This window comes from Melitaea cinxia, chromosome 23 (assembly GCF_905220565.1).
Source record: "Melitaea cinxia chromosome 23, ilMelCinx1.1, whole genome shotgun sequence".
In the NCBI taxonomy this organism is placed as follows: Eukaryota; Metazoa; Arthropoda; class Insecta; order Lepidoptera; family Nymphalidae; genus Melitaea; species Melitaea cinxia.
The window spans coordinates 12,611,095-12,637,208 of record NC_059416.1 but is presented as its reverse complement, the minus strand read 5'-3'; the positions used below and the strand labels follow the sequence as shown (position 1 = coordinate 12,637,208).

Below are 26,114 nucleotides of genomic sequence, written 5' to 3'. Positions count from 1 at the left end.
TCATTTTTGTTGGTTAATAAGTAAAAATATAAGTTTATTTTTTAATTTGAATTTTTTTTAACCGAGTTCAAAAAAGGGGAGGTTTTCAATTCCAATGTTTTAGAATATAAGTAGTAACTTTTCTCATATCTAAAAATATATTAATTATTAATGTTAAATGTTGATTTATATTCCTTAAATGATAAATATTAATTCAAAATTATAATGATATTCCGTTTAAAAATTGTTTTCGTTGTTTTATTGAAATTTTATAACATACCATTTTTTTCCTTGAAATGTTAGCAAAATACGATCTTTTCTAGTATATGGTACGATCTTCCCATGACGATCTTCTGAAAAATAAAGTTGGCAACACTGACGCAGCCGTCAGCCACCATTGTTTGTTTCTCTATGCTCCATGATTGTTAGCATGGAGCATAGAGAAAACTTCCATGATTGTTTGTAATATACCAACTTCATACCTACCTAACGCCATTTTGGTTGTTTGCTTGCTTTGCTTTCGTTTGATTATCTAGTACAGCGAGGCAAAAGACGCAATTTACGTTTGTGGTTTAGAAAAAGTGATTTTTGACTGAAAGTGACATTTAATTGCGAATAATTAACAAAATTATCTACTATATATTGTGTTTTTGATTATGTTTGCGTTTATGATCTTGGAGATTTGACATCGGTATGTAAAAACGTTGCTGACTCGTGTTATTTTGGTAGCACGTGGGAGTTTTCTGTACAGGTTTTATCCATTAACATGCCCTTAGTTAATTAGACATTTATATTTTAATTAGACATCAGTTGTAACATACATGGTTTTAATATTCCGATTACTTGGAAGTGGCGGGAAATAGCAGTCTTGACATTTGAAGCGAAACAATCTGAAACCGGCTCGGTGTGTTCAGAAACGAAAACAAGTGTATTTTGACACAATATATATATTTATTTTTAAATTGATAGTTGATAGTAAAATTTGCTTGAAACAGTAATGGTTTTATATTTTTGTGGGATTTAGATTCGTTTTATTGTTCTATTGATTTAAGCGTACACGAAAGTAATAAATTTAAATATTAATACATAACTCGTTACATTTAATAACACTTGTACATAATATTTCGATTGGTGATATATTAGAATAAATTGGATAAAATTATCACACATATTCTTACTTATTATATATGTAGTTATGTACCACATATTTTGAATAAAATCTTTCTTTTAATAATTTATATTTCATTTTTAAAAGTGTGTGTATTTCAGCTATGTCAGGTGGTCGGTTGGTCGTGCTCGACCGTCTAGGGAGGGACGTGAAGGCGTACCCACTGGAAGATGGGTTGGCCACGATAGGGAGTGACCCAGTCTGCGATATCCGAGTGATGCTGCCGCAAGTCAGCCCTCATCATGCAACAGTTGTGGTTCATGCCAACCAGGTACCAGTCTGAAACAAATTTCTAATTAAATTATGACTGAAAGGAAATATATGTAACATGTTGAGGTTGATTTGTTATTGCAGCCGACTATTGTTTTAAATTGTATTTTGGGTTCTTAATACAAGGGTTGATTTATGTAACATTTTTAAGATAGACATAAGATATGGATTGTTCTAAGAAGCCAAGGAATTCTTTAGAGTTCCACATTTTTTAAAAACTGTAGGTATTGCCTCCTATCATTACTTAACTACCTTCTTAATACATACATATTGGTTGTTATGACTCACTAAGAAATAGGTTGCAGGCTGAGAAAGCAGCAATATTACTGGTTATTAAAGTTAAATCACAAATTTTGTATGTTAAGTATTAAGATTTTTTTTTTCATAATATGTATAAAACTCGAGAGTTAAAATGCTAATATAAAAAGAAAATCTGGCTAAGCTTTAGACTAGGAAAAACCGAATTATGGGGTTTTTGGGGGGTGGAGGGCGGAGGGTGTAGGGGAAGCTATATAAGGTAACACTGCCACACTTCGAAACCCCATGGTTATTGAGATATCCATGGTTAAAGTTTTGAGATTAGAGGAAGAATTTAAAGCTATTATAATACCTTTGAGCTCCGCGTCTGACTTCACCTTAGCTCCGGCGCTGCGGGCAGTGCAATCCATGCGCCGTTTCACAACTTTATTAGTTATTTTCGAACAGGAGTACGTAAAAACGATCTCGACTCCAAGATCAACAAATGATACAACTTGCGGTAACCATGCTTAGTTCCGTAGCTTTCAGATGTTATATTCACATTTCGCACTTGATATTAACATTTCAGACTTTAAGTTATTGTTTTCACACGGTTTTTTAACAAACGATACAACTGATGTTTAATGACTGAGATATAGATGCTTTAAAAAAAATGGCGCGCCCCTTATCGTTTCGCTTCAAAGCAATGTAAGCATAAATTCATTTTTTGTTTAAATAACTGTAAAGGCAAAGGTCTAAGACCATACAGCCTTGTTTCATGTTAGGTTTTTAATTAAATATATTTTATTTAAAATTACTTCGATAAACGGTGTAATTTTTAAATTAGATAGGTTAGAGTTTTTTTTTGTAATGGAATTATGCCTATAAACGGCCCCTTTCTGAAGTCAGATAGATTATGGTAATTTTTTTTTATTCATATCATGTTTTTCACTTCATTATATTTTTTTAATTTATTTATATAATGTCATGTCATATAAAATGAGCTAAAATATTGAGTATTTCTCGTATATAACAGTAAATAAATAAAAATAAAATATATTTAAGTATAAAACATAATATGAAACAAGGCTGTATGGTCTTAGACCTTTGCCTTTACAGTTATTTAAACAAAAACAATGAATTTATGCTTACATTGTTTTGGAGCGAAACGATAAGTGGTCTGTCATTTTTTTATTAAAACATCTATTTCTCAGTTGTTAAACATTAGTTGTATCGTTTGTTAAAAAACCGTGTGAAAACGTTAAATTAACGTGTGAAATGTTAAAATCATGTGCGAAATGTGAAAATGACATGTGAAAACTACGGAACAGAGCATGAGTAATGTAAGTTGTATAGTTTGTTGATCTTGGAGTCGAGATCGTTTTTATTTCGAAAATAACTTATGAATCGTAAAAATAACGTGTGAAATGTGAAAAAAAACGCGTGTGAAATGTGAAAATAACGTTTGAAACTTGCGAAATTCTTCTTCTAATCTCAAAACTTTAATCATGGATATCTCCATAACCATGCGGTTTCGAAGTGTGACAGTGGTACCAGGGGTAGCGTTAACCTCATTTTTTCATCCCGATAAGACAGTCAATATAATAATTTTATGGCATATTTTTCAATATAGACTCAATGAGGGAGTTTTTTTTATTAAAAGATATTAACCAATTGTAACTGTCTTATCTATTGATACCAAATTTTCTCTAAGTTCATTAAAGATTTAAATTGTTTATATCCTTAAGACTAATTTTTTATTAAATTTAACAATTTTTGTCCTGATCTATATTGAAGCAAAGTTGTATGAAATGATGAATCTTACTGATTATTATAAAATTAAATCCTCTTTACATTTTCAAATTATATTGAAGATCCACATGTGTCTTGAGATTGTCTATATATAGTAACTTTATGTTTGTGAAAAGTTGTGATTGAGTAGTTTTGTACATTAAAGTAAATATTGGTTTGTGATTAGTATGTTTTTATAATTGAAATTTCAATAACATGTCTGTATTACAAATCATGAAATGACTACTAATTGACTGGAATACGTTGTTTGTTTCGTGAGATATAAAATGTGCCCTAACTAAATGAACTGAACCTATTCAATTTCCAAATATCTAATACTGTGTATGTGGTTTGTCAGACGGTAGTGCGCAGTGTGGCGGGTCCGACGCTGGTGAATGGAGATCTAGTTAGTGTGGCGGCATTGAGACACCGAGACATACTGTCCATAGGTGGTCGGTCGCTGCGCTGGGAGTATAGTGTTGCTCGGCCACGCCCATTGGCGCCCCAGCCCGGTATGTACTTAGCCATTATGTCTTGTATAATTAGTTTACTATAAGAAATATCTAGCTAAAAATCAGGAGTAGCTAGAGTGGGGAAGAAGCAAGCCAGCTAGCAACCCTAAATTGCGGTCATTTTTTTACAGGCACCAATATATCACAATATTAAACAAAAAATGAGATTTAATTTGATGTATAGAACACATGAATATAATATGGCATGTACGTATTAATATTTTTTTTTTTTTTTCTGGTTTTTATCATGCAATCGGCTGGTAGGCCATGAGCAGATGCGGTGTCGGTCCATCGTGTGTAGGGTGCAACTCCCATCGAAGTTCAGCCCTTTAGTAAGCTACAGCTAATCAGGTTGACCAGCCGTCTTCATCGTCAAACATGTCCCGTCGCTTTTTCAGACGGCGATTACTTTCCGGTATCGTCAGTTGACCCGCAAGTTGATTTGGGTGTTTCTGTAGTCGTGTTTTGTATCTACGACACGAGAAAGCTACTTCCTCTTTGATGGTTGTAATGTGGAGCAGTTCATGGAGTTCTGAGGTTTTGAGGAACCATGGCGCGTTCGACATCTGCCGTAGTATGCCATTTTGCGCTCTTTGTAGTACCATCAAATTAGAGGCGCTCGCTACTCCCCACAGTTGTATGCCGTAGGTCCAAATCGGCTTTAGAACGGCTTTGTAGATGAGCAGCTTGTTGTCGATGCTCAGTTTTGAGTTTCGACCCATAAGCCAATGGAGATCCTTGAACTTTAGGTTGATTGCATCCCTTTTCGTTAGAATGTGTTTCTTCCAGGTGAATCTTCGGTCAAGATGCATGCCTAGATACTTGACAGTGTCATGGTGTGGGAGTTGTGTGCCATTCAGGGTGACCGGTGGACAGTTCTCCTTGCGAAGCGTGAAGGTAACCTGAATGGATTTGGTGGTGCTAGCAGACATTCTCCATTTGGCCAACCATTCTTCTATCTCGTTAAGAGAGTTCTGGAGTATAGATGACGCCTCAGTCGGACTTTCACTCGACGCTAATAAAGCTGTATCGTCCGCGAAGGTTGCAACAGTAACGTCCGAGCCCTGTGGTAAATCCGACGTGTATATAGTGTACAAAACTGGTCCCAGGACGGAGCCTTGCGGTACGCCTGCCCTTATCTCGTAGAATTTCGATGTGGAATCGCTCTCTCTCACCTGAAATATTCTATCAGAAATGTATGATTTCAGTACTCCAAAGAATGGGTGGGGCAACAATGACTTTATTTTGCACAGTAACCCCTTGTGCCAAACTCTATCAAAGGCTTGTTGTATATCTAAGAAGACGGCTGAGCAATATTCGCCCCTCTCAAATGAAGATCTTATTTTTTTGCAAACTCTGTGGACCTGTTCTACGGTTGAGTGTTCTTTCCGGAATCCGAACTGATGGTTGGGAACGATACGATTTTGCAACAGGACCTTGCTAAGTCTCTGTAGAAAACATTTTTCAAAGAGCTTTGACATAGTCGGCAACAAACTAATAGGCCTGTAAGAAGCGACTTCGTGTGCAGGTTTGTGTATCATTGTAATCAGGGATACCTTCCAGAGTTCCGGGAAGTGTCCCACTCTCATGATGGCATTAAACAGCATGGTGAGGTAGACTATTCCTTTACGTGGCAGTTCTTCAAGGACCCTCCTATCAATGAGGTCGTAACCTGGTGCCTTGTTGTTCGCTAGACATTTGATTTGCCGGGCTATCTCTCCCGGCGTAACCAACTTTAGATGGCGATCAAGTTGGAAATCCTGGCTGAGAATAGCGTCAATGTCCGACTCGTCTGCATCAGGTCCCCTATTATTCGGCTTAAACACTTCGCTTAGATGTTTTGCGAAGGTTTCCGCTTTGCTTTGCGCGGTCTTAGCCCAGCTTCCATCTTCCTTCCGTAGAGCAGGCTTGTGGTGTAATGGTCTATTAAAGTTTTTGCAAGCTCTCCATAGCGAATAGTTAGTAGCTGTGAGATTTTCTATATGTGTTTGCACAGTCACATCATTGGCCTCCGCTATTAGGACCTTTAACTCTCTGCTTGCTCGATTGAGGGCTCTTTTGTCACTTGTATGTCTGCTTGTATGCCATACACGCCGTAGCCTCCTTTTCTCCTTTATTTTTGCCCTTACTTCTTCAGAGTATACTTTGCACTGAGATGGACGTTCAGTAACTTCCGGCGTACAAACCCAACAACATTCCTGGACAGTTGCAGTGTATATTTTTGTAGCTATATCAACATCATTTTCTGTTTTCAAAGCTACTTTTGGATCCAGCTTACAATCCACTAGTTCTCGAAATGAGGTCCAGTCCGTACGGTTATTGTATAGTTTGACTGGTTTCCTGATGCTAACCACTGTGGTACTGATTATCAGTACGACTGGCACGTGGTTCGATTCAGCATCCAGGCATGTGTAGATATGGTAGAAAAGTCGGGACAAATCCTTTACCACAAAGAAATCTATGACATCTGGTAGTCTATTATGATCACTGGGCCAGTTGGTGGGCTCTGCTGTTGAAATTGTATCCAGGTGGTTTTTGTCTATACTTTTCTTAAGTTGTCGACCTCTAGTATTAGTAAGTCTAGAACCCCAATGGATATTCTTCGCATTCCAGTCCCCTCCGACAACGAATCGTGGTCCCAACGAGTCGAATAACTCGTCATACTGCTCCACAGTTATTCCGTATTTCGGAGGACAGTATATTGCAGAAATGTTAAACATACCGTTTCGATCCTCTATGGCGATGCTAGCCGCTTGTATGTAGGGTTTTCTAAATTGTGGGAGCTCATGATGTCTAATGCTAGATCTCACTATGACTGCAGCACCCGCATGTGCAGTTCCGTCTGGATGGTTGGCAGTATAAATATTATAATTTTGGATGTTGACACAACTAGCAGCTGTAAAGTGTGTTTCTGAGACCAAAAGAACGTCAACATTATGCGTATGCAAGAGGACTTCAACTTCGTGCTTTTTAGGTGATAGCCCATCTAAGTTCCAAGCCACTATCTTGAGAGATGTCATTTTACTAGCTTTGAAACCAGCGTAGTCATGAGACTGATTAAAGTGCTCATTTGTTGTAAGATAAGATCAAACTTTTCTGCTTGTTTCAATAGCAAATCTTCCACTGCCCTATTAGAGGCTTGGAGGGGTGACAGATCTTCTTTATCATTTTTTATTTTTAACTTTGTTACCTTCGCATAAGTCCGTTGCTGATTGTTAGCTGGTATTGGTTTCGATGTTTCGTGTGTCGGTTGTGTCAAAGGGGGTTGGTCGAATGCTGGGTTGATGTTGTCTCTGCTCTTAAGGTGTGTTTGCTTAGCAGATTTCCTTGCAAGTATCTCTCTATAGACTTCACAGCCTTTATAATTTGCCGGGTGAGAACCAAGACACAAAGCACACTTAGCTGGCAGATTGCGGTCTTTTTTTGGACAGTCTGAAGTTTTATGAGATTCGGCACATTTCACACAACGGTACGGCCTCATGCAGTAGTTTTTGGTATGTCCATACTGCTGGCATCTCTGACATTGGACTACAGTATTCCGTTTACGTGGACCTTCTATGGTGATGGATTGGTGTTAGATGTATTTTAAATTTTTCACAGCTTTGTTATTAGGTCCCTGTGCCAAATTGACGAAGAATGTGGTAGTTGGTCGTTTATCAGGTCCATATTTGGCATTAATTATTTCACCGACAACTGTGTTACCTGTGTCTTCTATGGTCTTTTTTATCACGCATAGGGGAGTAGTGTAGTGAAGGTTCCTTATGACAATTCTGTATGGTCGTTTATCTTTGCGATTAAACGTGTGTCCGATAAGACCATTCTTCCTAATAACCTCCATAATTTTTTTGAAGGTGTCCACCTTAGTACAGCTTATTCTAAGTTGGTTTTTGTTCATATTTTTATAGGTGAACTCAGATTTATCCGCAACGCTTTCAAGAAGATCAGTTAACTTGTTGACATCTTCTATACCATACAGGATAATAGGTGGTGGCTTGGACGTCTTTTTGGGAGCGTCACCTTGTTCAGGGCAGTTTTCTTCTATCTGGTCGGTGGGAAGACCACTGAATCTATTTGAGATGCTTATTTTTTCAGGGGAGGGTGTAGACATTTTTTTCCTCTTGGCATTTCTTATGCTTGGGACTCGCTGCCAAGAGGGAGGATTGGTATCCATGTTCTCTGTCTCGGAAAATTCCGTCACGTTCAACGTTTGCACTTCCGAGTGACGAGCAAGATCTATGTTTTGCGCATTTGCGTCAACCACGGAACTCATAGACGCACTCCTAGGTCTAGATACAAAAAGACTAGGGTGGAACGCTTGCTGAACCAGCTTTTTATTTGTTTCTTTAAGACCAGTAGTATTTACTAATGAGGGGGCCTGGGTACCCACCCCTTCACAGTCTTCGGTTACCAATTTCTCACTCACAGGCCCGGATACCTGTGCGCGCCGGGTGCTAACCGGATGGCATGGCAAAACAGTCTCGTTAGGCTCACTCATTTCATAATACAAGGTTTGGGAGCGTAGTGCAGTACTTCCCCAAGGTACTACACGCCAGAATTTCGGTGTGACAACCTAGCCTTTAATGATCCAACATCTCTCCTACAAGGCAGCAGGTTTGCAGTTTTAATTCGGAGCTAGCGTCTCCTAGACCAATTACCAGTTCAAGGTTGACGAGGTTGGTCTCCCCGGGTCTGAGCTTTGTTTAGAGTGGCGGCTCGTACTCGCCACTGTCGTCCACTCTCACAGGATTTCGTGCCTCTTTATAGAGGTAACTCAGCCATAAGCTACCCCAGCACCCCTCAAGATGGACCGCCCTATTGTCCGCGACTGCCAAAGCAGCTAGCCTCCATATCTGAAAGCCGTTTCGCTATCCGCAACCTGCGACGCGGTGGGTGGCACAGGGCCGTGCCTCTGGAAAGTGTCACCCAGAACCCACGATTTACCCACGTATTAATATAACAAAGTATTTGATGTTTTTCCTTGGCTGTGGAATAGTTGCGACCAAAGCGCAACAGCACTCAAATTTTCTACATACATTGTGTGTAGTGAATGTGGATATTTTATTAAAAAAAAAAAAAAAAAACAATTGAAAGAAATGTATTTGCTGGCTTTTTGACTGGCACTCTGTTAACAACGTATTTTCCTATTCATAAAAGTACGTTAAAACTTTGATTAATTCTGTTGTAAATGTCTTGTGTGTCTGGACCCTCGACATGGTGTAAATCCTGTTGAGGGTCGTTGCGTGTGAAGCGTTTATTATGTTTATAAATAACCCGTAAGAGCGGTTGTCGCTATCGCTAAAAGGCCACGAACCCCTGCTAATGTACCCCCCGGGCCGCAGCGCTGGCGCGCCGGGAGCCGCGCGCGCGCGCCCGCCGCCGCGGCAGCGAGCCGGCCGCGCGCGCCGTGCTGGAGCCCGCCGCGCGCGCCTCCATGCCCGGTGAGTGCCGCGTGCTCCTTCGTGCTAGTTACCGCCACCTCAGTATTGGTAGTTCATTGCAAATCATTGACACTAATGTTATCTAAATTGAATTATTTTTGATTTGGTATATGTACCAGGTATAGATCTATATGCATTTACTAAAAAGCGGCTATTTTAATATTACCAATCAATCAACGTTTAAATTATAAGGCTTATATTTTAATTAAAAGTATTTTGTTCTGATAAATTTTTATGTAATTGTCTAATTTATAAAATAAATTTATTTTAACAGCTTCGAGTGGTGGAAAGCAAGTGGCAATTGTGCAACCTCAACGAAGAGACACCTCTGAGCAAATTGGTGAGTTTATTAGTATTATAGCAAGTTTCGTTTTTTTTTCTATAATGATTGGGTCGTTAAAAAAAGTACATCATATCTGGAGGTAAGTGTTTACAAGAACACAACATTACTTGAGAGCAGTCATTTAACTGTCATCTTTTGTAAGGTCGAAGTATTTTGGAAATTTTGAGCAGGATATCTCCTGTTGTGTCCTACCTCAACAATATAGTTATACATATATAGATAGATATGTTACAGTACTTAGTAATAAATATTTTCTTATTTAGATGTCTCGCGATCAAACTCAAATTCAAGCATGAAACGCACGCCGCGCACGAGTAGAAACGATGAGCAGGACTCTGGAAATGACGGTGACAGTTCTGTAAGGTAAGTTTTGCTAAGGATATATATATTTTTTCTAATGTATAAGCGGTGATAAAGTTATCCGGTGTTTTTATTGGTTGGATTAGTGTAGTGGATTTTTATATCTATCGGGCTAGTAAATTTTGTCGTCCAATAAATTAATGGGAAAAAGTTAAAGCGATGGACGATGTATTGTCTACAAATGAGCTTCGAATACTGTAGTCAGTCTTCTCAAAAGTACTTCTGGCATATAAGACTCACCGCGGCCCGTGTTGCAGGCAGCCCCCGGCGAGCGGCGCTCAGGCCGCGTGGCCGCAGGCGCGCCGCACGCCGCTGCGCCTGACCGCGCTGCGCGCCGCGCACCGCCGCCGGCACGCCGCGCGCTCGCCCGCGCCGCGCAAGATACGCGCGCCCGCGCGGATCGGTGAGCGCGCTCCTTATGTCACACAGCTACTGGCTGGCCGCAGGCGCGCCGCACGCCGCGCAAGATACGCGCGCCCGCGCGGATCGGTGAGCGCGCTCCTCTATGTCACACAGCTACTGGCTGGCCGCAGGCGCGCCGCACGCCGCGCAAGATACGCGCGCCCGCGCGGATCGGTGAGCGCGCTCCTTATGTCACACAGCTACTAGCTGGCCGCAGGCGCGCCGCACGCCGCGCAAGATACGCGCGCCCGCGCGGATCGGTGAGCGCGCTCCTCTATGTCACACAGCTACTGGCTGGCCGCAGGCGCGCCGCACGCCGCGCAAGATACGCGCGCCCGCGCGGATCGGTGAGCGCGCTCCTTATGTCACACAGCTACTGGCTGGCCGCAGGCGCGCCGCACGCCGCACAAGATACGCGCGCCCGCGCGGATCGGTGAGCGCGCTCCTTATGTCACACAGCTACTGGCTGGCCGCAGGCGCGCCGCACGCCGCGCAAGATACGCGCGCCCGCGCGGATCGGTGAGCGCGCTCCTCTATGTCACACAGCTACTGGCTGGCCGCAGGCGCGCCGCACGCCGCGCAAGATACGCGCGCCCGCGCGGATCGGTGAGCGCGCTCCTTATGTCACACAGCTACTAGCTGGCCGCAGGCGCGCCGCACGCCGCGCAAGATACGCGCGCCCGCGCGGATCGGTGAGCGCGCTCCTCTATGTCACACAGCTACTGGCTGGCCGCAGGCGCGCCGCACGCCGCGCAAGATACGCGCGCCCGCGCGGATCGGTGAGCGCGCTCCTTATGTCACACAGCTACTGGCTGGCCGCAGGCGCGCCGCACGCCGCACAAGATACGCGCGCCCGCGCGGATCGGTGAGCGCGCTCCTTATGTCACACAGCTACTGGCTGGCCGCAGGCGCGCCGCACGCCGCACAAGATACGCGCGCCCGCGCGGATCGGTGAGCGCGCTCCTTATGTCACACAGCTACTGGCTGGCCGCAGGCGCGCCGCACGCCGCGCAAGATACGCGCGCCCGCGCGGATCGGTGAGCGCGCTCCTTATGTCACACAGCTACTGGCTGGCCGCAGGCGCGCCGCACGCCGCACAAGATACGCGCGCCCGCGCGGATCGGTGAGCGCGCTCCTTATGTCACACAGCTACTGGCTGGCCGCAGGCGCGCCGCACGCCGCACAAGATACGCGCGCCCGCGCGGATCGGTGAGCGCGCTCCTTATGTCACACAGCTACTGGCTGGCCGCAGGCGCGCCGCATGCCGCACGCCGCGCACCACTCACCACTCATGCTCCGTTTCGCAACTTTCCCACGTTATTTTCGAAAGAAGTACGTAAAAATGATCTCGATTGCAAGATCAACAAATGATACGAATTGACGCTTAACAGCATAGGCAACTGACTCCACTTTAGTTCCGGTCCTGCGGGAAGTGTACTCATGCTCAGTTCCGCGACTTTCACACGTTATTTTCGAACAGGATTACGTAAAAACGATCTCGACTGCAAGATCAACATACGATGTAAAGCTTTAGATTAAGAACCATCGAATTTCGGGACTTTGGGGAGAAGGGGGAGGGAGATTGGGGTAAGCTACCCGCGGTACCACTGCCACACTTCGGAACCCCATGGTTATGGAGATATCCATGGTTAAAGTTTTTAGATTAGAAGAAGAATTTCGCAGCTTTCACACGTTATTTTCACATGTCACAAACATTTTTTCACATTTCACACGTTATTTTCACATTTCACACGTTATTTTCACATTTCACACGTTATTTTCACAAGCTTTTTTTTTGAACAGAAGGACGTGAAAACGATCTTGACTGCAAGATCAACAAACTATACAACTTACGTTATTCATGCTCTGTTCCGTAGCTTTCACAATGTTATTTTTACATTTTGCACGTTATTTTCACATTTCACACGGTTTTTAAAAAAAACGATACAACTGATGTTTAACGACTGAGAGATAGATGCTTTAAAAAAAATAGTACCTTTTTTTTGCAGTAGTAATATGTATTGTTTTAAAAAGAGATTTTTGACACTCCGTAATAGTCACATATAAATGATATATTTAATTTTAATTTTATGTATAGGAATTGGTAAATAACTTTAAATGTCGTTTCTTTGTTTTTTCAGAGCAACACATTGTATAATTTTCCGATTCCAATTTTAAGTAGTCAACTATTGTCTTATATATATATATAATATGTTGTTTTATAATATGTTGTTTCTTGAAGCAAAAAACTAATATTGTTGCTCTGTAAAGAGAAATTTATTTTTTATATAACATAACAAATAATTTTTATAAACAGCTTGATTCTACATTCTTATGTACAAATTATAATAATTTACCTGAAAAGAGAAACAACATTAAAAGCTATTGCTTCGGATACTGTTTCTTTCACAATTACAATTATTTAATTTTAATAAAGTTTAACATTTAACGTTTAAAGCCAGAGAATTTTATTGTAGGTTCTGGAATAAACTTAGTCCAACGTGTTGCCATTATAGATAAACTTTGAAAAATTTCAAAGATAATGCGCGGGTAATTTAAATTAAATGAAGAGTGCAACAGCTTCATTTACACACACACACACACGCACACGCACACGCACACGCACACGCACACGCACACGCACACGCCCACGCCCACGCCCACGCACACGCACACGCACACACACACACACACACACACACATATATATACGAAAAATATTCAATATTTAAGTTCATTTTTAATAATTGTTACTGAATATATAATAGTAAATAAGTAAAAATAAGAATACATTGAAGTGAAAAACATGACATTAATTAAATTGAAAAAAAAATTAAACTAACCATCTAATATGTACGATTTTATTTTTGTGTTACCCACTAAACATTAGGAATTCTAAACATTTTTGAATATCATATCAAAAATTGACCGCTCCAGCGGGGTTCGAACCCTAATCTCCGACTGACCGTGTCGGCGCTCTAGCCAATTAAGCTATGGAACGATGCACATGACAAACATTTGTATTGGCCATACAGGTGTTGCACAGGTGTGCTGTGTGGCTACGGCACTAAAGAATTTAGCCACCCCCTCTCTTCCCGTGGGTGTCGTAAGAGGCGACTAAGGGATAACAAGGTTCCACAACCACCTTGGAACTTAAGAAGCCGACCGATGGCGGGATAACCATCCAACTGCTGGCTTTGAAATACACAGGCCGAAGACGGGCATCAGCGTCTTCGGTGCGACAAAGCCAGTACTGCGGTCACCAACCCGCCTGCCCAGCGTGGTGACTATGGGCAAAACACATGAGTTCACGTTATTTTTGACGTAAACTTGTGGAGGCCTATGTCCAGCAGTGGACTGTATAGGCTGTAATGATGATGATGATACAGGTGTTTGCCGTGGTCTGGGTGTTTGTGCAGTCCTTGTGGGTCTCCTCACCGTGCCTCGGAGAGCACGTTAAGCCGTTGGTCCCGGTTATTATGTACACCTGATAGCGATCGTTACTCATAGTAGGGAATATATCCGCCAATCCGCATTGGAGCAGCGCGGTGGATTAAGCTCTGATCTTTCTCTTACATGGGGAAAGAGGCCTATGCCCAGTAGTGGGATATTATAGGATTGAAGTGACGATGTATCCGCTAGAGCAAAATCCTTGATATGATGATTTTTATTTTCGGTTTAAGCGAATATTGACTTGCGTATAGTGACTTCTTTACAGAGACCCGTAACTATTCAAAGTTTCATATTATAATGAAAATCTCAGTCGGATTCGCGGGTTCGAACCCCGCTGGAGCGGTCAATTTTTGATATGATATTGAAAAATGTTTAGAATTCCTAACCATCTAAGCTCAAATTAGACCATATTTGACATAATTTCGTTATAAAAAAGAAAATAACCTTAACCTATCTAACTTCAAAATTACCCCGTTTATAGGCATAATTTCGTTAGAAAAAAATTAACCTACCACCTTGGAGTTTAAGATGACGCTTGGCCCCGGCGCCGCGGGCTGTGCCCCCCCTGTGCCCCCCTGTGCCCCCCTGTGCCCCCCTGTGCCCCTCTGTGCCCCCCCTGTGCCCCCCCTGTGCCCCCCCCCCTGTAGCTCCGCTCTGCAGCGCGGGCTCAGCGCTCCCCTACGCTGCCGCTCGGCGGGCGAGGGCTGCCCGCCCTCCGCGCTCCGGCTTCTAAAGAACACTAGGGGTAGAGCAGACCAAGACCACGTGGATAGTGGAGTGCTCCGATTCGGTTTTGGGTTTCTTTTTTTTTTTCGAATTTCTATACCTATATTTTAACGATAAAAATCTCTTTGAATTGTTTATGGATATTATTTTGAAAGTACTTTTGGAAAAAATTACTACGATTATTTGCGATATTAATAGCAAATCAAAATTGCTTAGATTATTAAATCTCAAAAATTACTTTTATAAAATTTATTCGGATGAATCTAAAAGCACCCAAAAAGTTAAAGCAACATATTTCGACAGTAATTTTGTAATTCAGTAACAATTATTTTGTTTAAGAGTCTGTCTCGGTCTATGTTGTCTATGTCGTTAAACGTCAGTTCATATCGTTTTTTGATCTTGCAATCGAGATCGTTTTTACGTACTTCAGTTCGAAAATAACGTGTGAAACTTTAACCACGATATCTCCGTAACCACTGGGTTCACACGATAATAGTTCTACCAGAGGATAAGTCACTCCCCCCCTTCTCTCCCCCGATCCCATCTCCCCCCCCTTCACCCCCTTCCCCCTACCCCTTCTCACCCCTTCTCCCCCTTCTCCCCCCCTTCCCCCCTTCCCCCTACACCGCCCCCCCTTCTCCCCCCTTCCCCCCTCCCCGCCCCCCCTTCTCCCCCCTTCTCCCCCACCTAACCCCAAAACCAAAACTCCATAAATTAGAGACCGATTGTGTATAGTCTAGCCCATAATTTATATGATAGAACAGGAATGTCAAACTCAATTTTGCAGAGGTTATATTGCAGAGAATATAATTATGTAGGTTCAAATAATAATAAAAAAATGTACTGAATTATTCATCAAATACTGAATTGTATGAAGTCACGATTCTTTTTTGTGTAATACATTGCGATCGCACTCCAAAAATTAGACATTTGTTAAATCATATTGTACTCTATGTATTTAGCTTACAAACCATAGCAAAATATTTTACTTTTCTGACAAATTAATACTGAAAGAATAAAAAGTTTAAAAACATTAAGTTACTCAACGGAAAGTTAACACAGTTGTAACATACTTTTATATAATTGGAACCCCAGATCGAAAACTGCCTTCTAATAAAATATTTTTAAAGTTTTGAACTGACCTAGACCCTTGTTTCCAATGACATGTTACATAAACCGTTTGAAAATATAATACATAAATTAGGGACAGTACATTTTCGCTTAGCGCTTATAATTAAAGTGCTTATAACGTAAAAACAATTAAAACCGCTGCGAGTGTCTAATTATCAAACGTTACTCCACGCGGGTCGCCGACCTGCATTCGCCGTGACTCACACAAAAAAACTGCACGAAATATGAAAAAAAGCACGCGAAAATGTTTTATTGAAGCAATACTCTTCACTGACAATTTCTTTCCACTGCAACCTTCGCACGGACGCGTTTCATTACATTTCAAAATAAAACACGTCACTTAAAATATAAATTATTTTGTATTACGTCGCTTGACTGAATTTATTTAAGATTTAATTTTTTTTGATACGAAAAAAAATCCTCTTCGTTGATAATGTTTTTACACTACTTAAAAATGCTAAAAGACTACATAATTTCGTCTCTAGATCACACGAAGCAAGCGGCGATTATGTTAATGACGGGGCACACGCCGAAGTCTAAGCAGAGCCCGAAGCAACCATCGTTTGTGGTTAAAAAGCCGAGCCCGGTGAGAAAAACTCCGAAACGAAAGAAATCCAGTCCGAGGAAATCCCCAAAGAGTCAAAATGTATCTCCAAGGAGTCCGAATATATCTCTAAAGAGTCCGAATGCATCGTTAAAAAGTCCGCATGTGAAGAAATCGAGGACTCCACTCGTGACTCCGAAACGCGCCAGTACCTTCTCAGCTACCCGTTCTAGTGCTAGAGGATCTGGTGACCATTCGGTGAGTAAATTTACTTATTTGTGAAGTAATTAATACTTCAAAAGTGTGTTTTTTTTTGTAAATCGTTACCACATTGTTAGGTGTGTCATGCGGTAGTAAAGAACCTCTCGGGTGCTTAAATTGTCTATCAAATTAATCACGTGTTCGTTTAAGATACTTTCCGGAGAATTTTCTGTTGTAAAATATATATATATATATATATATATATATATATATATATATATATATATATAATAAATCGACTGTCCCTACGTATAATATCGAAATTGAAAAAGGCACTTTACATTTTTTACGCTGAATGATTTGTTAAGTATCGATATTGAGTATAAGCTCATGAAAAATGTGATTTTATGTGTATTTTATAGCATTTTCTTCTCTTTTTTCTTTGAAAATATAAAAAGTAGTTTTTTCATGCAATATAAAAAAAATAGAAAATTTTCAGTTTCGATACTATACGTAGGGACAGTCGAAATATTCATTCGCCATTTCGTACTTTCCTTTTCGTAGTATAAAGTAGGACAAAAGCTCTTTATTTTTATTAGTTGCCATATATTCAAGGTAAGAAACAATAATCTATAATGTATACATTAAAGATTTGTTTTGTCATCAAGGCTCTAAATTTTGGTTTAATTTACTTAGGCTACTAAAAATAATTAGTTCAGTCTGAAAAATGTGTAAGAATTTATAAATATTATTAAGAACGTGTATCGGATTAGATTAGAGAAACAAAATAAAGTATTATCTTTATTTTATTTGAAATACTTTCATTGGTCTTTGGTATAATGTAACAATTAATACTTGCTGAAATATTTGGTATTGAAAGTCGCATAAATTTTTGTAATGTTATCGTTACGCTTGCATAAATAAAACGTTTTAAGATTTGAAGTTCCTGTCGACGATACGTTGCTATAACAGTTCAAGGTTATTTTTTACTTTGAAAAAGAAAACTAAAGTAATACGATATTGTTGTTTCAAACTACATTTTCACTCACAATTACAGTGCAGAATTTAAAAGGAAAAAAGTTTTAATGATATTTATTTATTAAGATTAGAAACTGAAAAAATGGTAAAGATTAAAGTATAGCTTAAAAATGTTTCTTAAACGAATAATTACTCAATCTTAAATTCGTTTTTTACAGGCGTCAGTATTAGAGATAACGGACTCGGATTCTCGGACACTTCCAGCCAGTAACTCGTCCGTTGGTTTCGCACGTAAGAGTACTCCGCGGTCGCCTGCACTACCGACACCTAAGAAATCGGCTCTCAAAGATCCCTCCGCAAAGAAAAGTACAAGGAAAATCGAGTCGATCAAATTCGATTTGAGTAACTTAGAGAGCAGCGCTCAAGGACGCTCATCGGATATCCTATTTGTAACCGAAACTACGAATGACAATTCGTTCAGCAGTGAATCGGGTGATGAGATGTCGTTGCACTACTCGGACACCTCCACTACCCAGTCACCGTCACCCAGAAGACCTATACATTCTAGAAGTAGTCGAATGCTTGAAAAATCGTTGGGATCTACGTTCACACCTAATACACCCTCGATGGTCGACAACAGTACTTTGACATCAGAGTCACCACGTAGTAAAAAATCTCTAAGAGGCAGTTTAATTGTGCAGAAAGCTCTAGAAAAATCTGACGTTGAATCGTCGAGATACTCTCGTAGGACTACAAAGAGTCTTTCTGATCAGAGTTACAACACAACAGTAGCGTCCGCTCGTAAAACAAAAACGTTAAGTCCGAGATCATCCAACCAAAACTTGGAATCGTATTCTATTGTTGATTTAGTTTCGATCGATTCGAATGAGTCTGCGAGGTCTGTATACAACTCCGCCGCTTCCAATAACACTACGGTGACTTTCGGCACTCCGCAAACGGCAGCTAGTCGGGCCACGAGGTCGAACAACCCGTCTTTATTGGGCTCCAGTACTCCATTTTTAAACAGGTCATCGTCACTAAAAGCTAGAAACGAAAACCGCAATTCAAAACGCGTGTCTAATATCTCTACAAGGAGGTCCGCTTCCCTCACGACCCCTGAAAACTCCACCAAACACACACCCTTCAATAGCACCAGGATATCCAGGGTTTCTCGTAGTCGCTCTCGAATTAATGACAGCGATATTTTACTTATGGACAATGAAGACGAGGACGCCTCACCGAAATCTTCGAGGCGCAGCAAGAGCGGTCTATCGAGTTCAGTAGTAAGAAAAAATATTTCCATAACGGCCTCGCCGACTCAGAGCCCCTTAAACGGCACCGTAACACCGACGAATCGACATAGTCCCGAAGAAGCGACCACGCCTGTCCTTAGCATCCAAAGTCTTTTAGATCAAAGTGCGTTGAGCCAAAGTTCTACGAGCTCTCGACATACTCAAACGAGAGCAAAATCAGCTAGCCTAAAGAGAAAGACCATAGGAGCCAATGTTTCTCAACCTAAGAAAGTTAGAACAAGTATTAAGTCGAAGTCGTTAAATCTCAGCAGTAGGAGAACTATGCGAGCCAGGAAAACGTCATCTGATTCAATAGTCGCACGTAGTCAAATTTTAAACAACCAGGTCGAGACGCCGAAGAGTGTGGTTGAGTTAGTTCAAGAAGGAGTGAAAAATAAACATTCGACTGCTAAGAAACCGACATCGAAACGACACTTAATAGACAACCTCGACGAATCAGACTTCGTCAAACAGCTGTTCAATAGCCCCGTCAAGAGGAAGTTGTCACGGAGCATGACAGAGTTTTCAAAGAATCACCTTTTCGACGATGATGTACCTTCGAGACCGACGAGAAAAACCACAGCATTAACGGGACGAACCCCGGATAATTCTGTGCTAAATGAATCGAACGCGTTTACACCGGAGATGTTCGTTAGTCCGTTGAGTACTCCGGGTAACAGTCCTAACTTGTCTGGAGTAAAGCGTCTTTTTGCTAGGAAGACCCCAGAAAATGACCTTAGAAACGTCAGAGGAGTGAAGGCTTTGCTGCGTACACCTCGAACCAGAAAGTCCGTCCGAAACGATCTAAGTAAAGTATCGGGAGTGAAAAGAGTGTTTGCTCGATCACCTAAAAACCGATTGAGTGACGTTAGAGTCAAAGAAGTATTCGCCTCGTCTCCTAAAAATGATTTAAGACGAGTATCAGGAGTTAAGTCATTATTTCAATCGACAAGGAAACCGAGGTCACCAAAAAATACATTAGAAGACGTTCGGGGAGTAAAGAAATTGTTTCAAAAATCTCCTGAAAACGATCTGCGACGAGTTTCCGGGGTGAAGAGGATAATACGGATCAACTCGCCGAGAAATGACCTGACCGACGTGAGAGGCGTCAAGCAACTGTATCGAGACGACATCCGGAATAACTTGAGCGACCTCAGCGGTGTCGAGGAACTGTTTCACGAACCGCAGGACCTCGACACCACCTTCGATCAACTTATCGGTAAACCACCCGTGAGGTCCTATACGAAATCTAAGAGCATGGTTAACATCACTAAAAAATCTAAGCACACACGCATGGCGCAATCTTTGCACGACTCGATCGGGCTAATAACGAACAACGTCGAGGAGTGGCTTGAGAACGAGCTCAGGAAACGAGTCCACAAGCCCGAGGAGCCCGCCAGGAGCTCCAATGTCTCACGGGAGCTACAGACACATTCCACCCACACTGTAGAGGGGGTTTCACCCACCCGCGCGGCTAGGATACGGAACAGTACACTGACCAAGAGTGCAGAACCGGAGGAACGGCAAAAGTCTCCATCGGAGGTTTACAGCGCTCACACGCTACCCCTAAAGAAACGCTCTCTGGCAGATGGGGGTGGTAGTGGTAGTGGCGGAGGTGGTAGTGTGGTGGAAGTACGGCTGCCAATAAAGAAGCGCGCCGTACTTCACTCCACGCCGATGAAGGGCGCGGGGCATGTCACTCTTAATGCCTCGGAGTTAGGACGCGTATCGCCCATCGCTGGGGAACGGTGAGTCTCAATTTAAATTTCCTTTGTTCAAGTAGGTTTCTAAATTACTTTTGAATCGATATTTGTTTTTTAATAAACCAATTTTAGTTAATTATGAAAATTGGTACGAAAAACATTAAATTCTGAATCGTCATTTTAAAAATCAAAGTTATTATATAAATTCGTTTCTAATAAACTAATAGTTAAAGTTATATAAACCCTGCAAAGAGGAATCGTCAAGAAACTCCTCAATTATTCTTACAAAGAAATCTATCTCTGGTTCTGGCGAAAATATTTATTTACATACTAGCCATATATATATTTTGAAGTCATGTTGAATTTAAAAATGATTTACAAAATTAATTATGTAATGTTTTAAGGTTAAATTGAGTATCTAACAGTAAGACCCTTTATTTCAGGACGACACAACTAAGAAAAGAGTCGCCGACAAAACCGTCAAAAGCTAGGGCCCAAAAAGTGCAAGTTATTGCTATACTCGAGGAACTAGCGAAACCGTCTCCAAGAAGAACACGCGCTAAAATACAAAGTAGTCCTCAACCAGTGAGAGCGACTAGACGTGGGAAAGCGAAAGACGTACCTGTGACTAACGCGAAAAAGAGGCGATCCTCTATAGTCATAACTAAGAAACCACCTGTAATGAGTCCTAAACCTGATCCAAAAACCACTAAACCAAAATCTTTACAAGAAAAAGCTAAAGAAATCGCAACTAAAGAAAGTCCAAAGAAAACGAGGTCATTAAGACAAAGGTCTCAGGTCTCAGAAGAAAAAGTTAAAACTCCTAAAAAAACCAGAGCTAAAGCAAATTCAAAAACAGTATCCATAACTAAATCGTCTCCAAAACCCAAATCTAGATCTACGAGACAAGCTAAGAATATTTCAGAACCAGCTGTTACAAGTAATCCTGTCAAGGAAACGAGAAGGGGAAAGAAAACTGTTAATAACAAAAGTGTAGAAAATGAGACGGAACAATCAAAACCTGAAAAAGCTAAACGAGCTCGTAAAACTACAAATGTAAGTGAATCTAAACCAAACGTTCGGCGGGCAGATGTTGAAGCCGAAGCACCTGTTAAAAGAACTAGGAAAACTGTTCAAGTAATTGCTGAAAGTGATCAATCACAGAATAAAAGGACCAAAGGCGCTAAAGATAAAGTTGTACAACAAGCCAGCGTAGAACCAGAACCTGTTCGACCAACGCGAGGACGTAAAACTAAAGACAATACTGTTATACCAGAAATTAACAAAAGGCAAAAAAAGGCAATTATAGTTGATGATCCTAAACCTGCCGTAAATCACAATGAAGTTGCGCCGAGAACAAGCAGACGCGGCAAAGTTAAAGAAAATGTAGAAACGGCAGTTACTACTAATAAAAGGAATGTTTCGAAAGTCAAAGAAAGTGTAAAAGATAAAGCAGTTCCTATGAGGAGTGCTAAAGCTAAAGAAAATATCGTCGTAAAAACAGTAAATAAAAAAGGTGAAAGTAATACGAGTGACAATAAAAAAGGAAGCAGAGGGAGAAACGTTAGTGACAAAGAAGTAGAGACAGTACAAGAAGTTAGCAGAAGAAATCCAAAGACTGCTTTAAAACAGAACAGTGAAGCAAAACCTCTTCGAGGCAAAAAGGTTTGTACTTTTATTTTGATTTCTAGTCTGAAATTTAATTTTGTATTTCTAAAATTCGTTCATTCATATAATGAAAAGTAATAGACAAACAAAGTAACGTAAAGTAATAGACAAAGTAACTCTAGACACACAACCAGGTCAGTGTCCTAGTTATCAACTAAACATAACTAAAACTTTCGTCTCGATATGTTTTCAAATCACTAAGACGGTCATTGTAGCTTAATTAATTTAAACAATTTGGTAATTTATTGAGAATCGACAATTATTTTTTTAATATATTTTTTGCACAAATTGTCATCATCATCATCACTTCAGCCTATCGTAGTCCACTAGCTAGCTAGACATAGGCCTCCACAAGTTCGCGCCAAAAATGGCGTGAACTCATGTGTGTTGCCCATAGTCACCACGCTGGGCAGGCGGGTTGGTGACCGCAGGGCTGGCTTTGTCGCACCGAAGACGCTGCTGCCCGTCTTCGGCCTGTGTATTTCAAAGCCAGCAGTTGGTTATCCCGCCATCGATCGGCTTTTTAAGTTCCAAGATGGTAGTGAAACTGTGTTATCCCTTAGTCGCCTCTTACGATACCCACGGGAAGAGAGGGGTGTGACTATATTCTTTACTGCTGTAACCACACAGCAGGAACAAATTGTACTTGGCAACAATGGCACAAATTATCCAACCATGCCAAAATTGTATTTAGAAAGAAGCTAGTGCAACTTGTCTGATGTATTTATGTATCATAAAATCATCTGTGTTAGAAACTATTGTATGTATTAATAAAATCAAATTTGACTGCAGGTCACAGTCGCCGAAGAAATACCAAAACCTACATCTCGAAAACGAAAAACCAAGACTGAAGAATCGGTCATTGAAGGTATGTTTAAACCAGCTTTTTTAACTAATTTTATAATTACGTAATATTTATTTAATTGTGATCAATAAGGTCTAAAATTTTATTTCATCTTTAGAAAGTTACGCATTAAAAAAAAAAGGTTGCAAAACAGTACTCTAATACTTACAAACTTAACATGGTTAGAACCGTGGGAGATTTAGTCTATTAAACTAATAATTTTAACGTATTCTTAATGTTGAAAAGCCTTTTGTTTTGGTACGGATATATCTACATCATTCATCGAAGTAGCGTGCTGTTACCGTAAAAGCTGTTTTCAGAAACTATAAAAGTTGTGTCTAGTAGACAAAATGAGACGATGAGGACGACGCGTGCTTTAAACCATACGACTGAAGTAAAACTTACGAAACGTAACTCTCTCTCTTTCTAACCATAACTTTTTCTTTCTTTATCACAAACTTATATCTCTCTAAACATTTTTGAATATCATATCAAAAATTGACCGCTCCAGCGGGGATCGAACTTGCGTCTGTGGCGCCGTCTATATTGAGTTCTCTACAGAGACCCGTAACTATTCAAAGTTTAAACCGAACGTTCGCTTAAACCGAAAATAAAAATCAACATATCAAAAATTTCGCTCTAGCGGATACATCGTTCCATAGCTTAATTGGCTAGAGCGCCGACACGGTCAGTCGGAGACGCGGGTTTGAACCCCGCTGGAGCGGTCAATTTTTGATATGATATTCAAAAATGTTTAGAATTCCTAATGTGGGTAACACAAAAATAAAATCGTACATATTATATCTCTCTTTCAACTTCCGTTCGCCTCGTCCGATCACTCGTCATTCACCAGCTTAGTAGCCATGTGCGTAAAGATTTGATTAAAAAAAATCATAGTTGCAAATGTTTCTTGTGTGAACACAATATAATATATATTTTCAAAAATGTAAATTTGTTTCTCAGAGGAAACGGCCGGGAAGAGAAGACGTGTTACACGCGCCGCCGTTCAGACTGAAGGTTTGTTCAGATTATTTGATTTAAACTGTTAATTTAACCTAAACTACCCACAATTAACCACAAAATGATTGTTTATTTGACGAGTTGGCGCCAACTGTCACATGACTGGCTTAAGGTTACGTTTGTATTGGCCATACAGTTTAGAATGAAACAACTTTTTCGGATTTTATCGCGACTTATTAAAATAGATGCCCGATGTTTCGGATACTTTACAGCAACCATGGTCACGGGAGGACTCCCGAAAAAGTTGTTATTTAATGATATAATGGATGAAATTCGCGAGATTTTAAACTCTGTAACTGTAACTTCTTCACTCGTCTTTTGATCTTTTAAGGAAATAGTATTTTTAATTTTCAATACCTATATTATTTATGACCAAATATATTAATCGAACAAATATTTGCAGTAGTCCAGAAGCCCGCGAACCGCGGTCGCAGGAGATAACAGTACGTACGTCGCACGCACTCAAAGTACAAATTTGTTTGTTAAGGTACGTCACATTTCCGCAATTATAGATTTTACCATTCGACGACAGCTCTGGTGTAATGGTGCGTGTGATGTCGCCAGCACCTAGACACCGAAGGTCGCGGGTTCGATTCCCGCTCGGAGTGGATATTTGCGTTTATACAAATATTTATTTCCGGTCTGGTTGTTAGCTCTTGTTGGTCTCCCCACCGTGCCTCGGAGAGCACGTTAAGCTGTCAGTTTCGGTTGTTATCATAGACACCTGATAGCGATCGTTACTCATAGTAAGGAACATATCCGCCGACCCGCAGTGGAGCAGCGTGGTGGATTTAGCTCTGATCCTACTCCTACATGGAGAAAGAGGCCTATGCCCAGCAGTGGGATGTCATAGGCTAAAGCGTAAATTTTAGTTTTACAGTAGAATGAATGAATCAATTTTAAAATTAAATCCATTGGATCTAATCAACTGTGAAAATCAAGAGGCGTCATTTCAGTATTGATTATTATATATTTTGAAATCAATTTACTCTTGAGATAGAGACTAGTTTTTAAGCGTTTATTCTCTACTCATATAATATGTTGTGTACAAGTTTTTTTTTTCATATCACTATGTCGGCAAACAAGCGTACGGCTTGATGGTAAGATATTACCGTAGCTTATAGACGCCTGCAACACCAGAAGCATCGCAAGCGCGTTGCCGACCTAATCCCCAATCCCCCCAGGAGCTCTGGTCACCTTACTCACCAACAGGAACACAATACTGCTTGAAAGCAGTATTGTTTAGCTGTGATCTTCTGTAAGGTCGAGGTACTACCCCAGCCGAGCTGCTCCATATTTTGAACAGGAAATTCCTGCTGTGCCCTACCTCAAAATTTATTAGTTATTTGTTCATTAATCACAGTTTTTCTAATTTTTATTCCAGGTACATAGAAAATACTTAGTGACCGTGAGCTCGCCTTGGACAGACTCACGGCGTCCTACTAGTTATTAAAAACATATTATATCAGCGTTTTACGAGAAATTTGAGAAATAAATAAAATTAACATTAATTAATATAGAGCTGCCAACATTATTAGAACTAGAATAGTTTAGGTGTTAAGACATCACTGATGTTCGTGTTTGTCGGATAACTTTACGAAATAAAGGGTACTAAGCTGCGGACACACACTTGAATATTGTTACAAGCCACGCACACGTGTGTCGCACGCATTAATTTTTCATTTTTTCATTTCAAATACATTTTTTTTGTCTTGTATTGTTTACGTTTTGTAAGTTTTAGACTGAAATTGTATTTGTTTGGTATCATTTATAAAAAGTATGGTCTTTTTTTTGTAATAGTTTTGCACTTAGTTTTAGCTTTACTTTTTAAGGTTTTTTTTTTAAATTACAATTTAGCGTTTTTGTAGTATCGTGGATAGTGCTTATTGTATTGTATCGTGTATGAGATGTTATTTTATTGGTGAATATGCTGAAATAATTCAGAATTCATATATTTTTTAGTTTAATTTTATTTTGTCCAGTTGGCGAGATTTGCTTTTATTGTTTTGACAACGACTATAAATATCTTTTACATGGCGACACAGTAACAGTCT

At 40.5% G+C, this 26,114-nt stretch overlaps 1 protein-coding gene across 1 annotated transcript; it reads left to right on the top strand.

Annotated features, from left to right (window-relative positions):
* Positions 1–1,250: 1,250 nt before the first annotated feature.
* On the top strand, positions 1,251–25,715 carry LOC123665141 (serine/arginine repetitive matrix protein 2-like). The gene is made up of 18 exons (XM_045599487.1): positions 1,251–1,418; positions 3,804–3,981; positions 9,297–9,395; positions 9,670–9,735; positions 10,002–10,101; positions 10,356–10,674; positions 10,718–10,933; positions 10,977–11,365; positions 11,409–11,537; positions 11,581–11,709; positions 14,601–14,743; positions 16,296–16,612; positions 17,752–20,573; positions 20,972–22,193; positions 22,989–23,064; positions 24,004–24,057; positions 24,464–24,547; positions 25,445–25,715. The coding sequence occupies exons 1-17, from the start codon at positions 1,251–1,253 to the stop codon at positions 24,499–24,501; spliced, it is 6,465 nt and encodes a 2,154-aa protein (XP_045455443.1). The 3' UTR covers positions 24,502–24,547; positions 25,445–25,715.
* Positions 25,716–26,114: the final 399 nt, after the last annotated feature.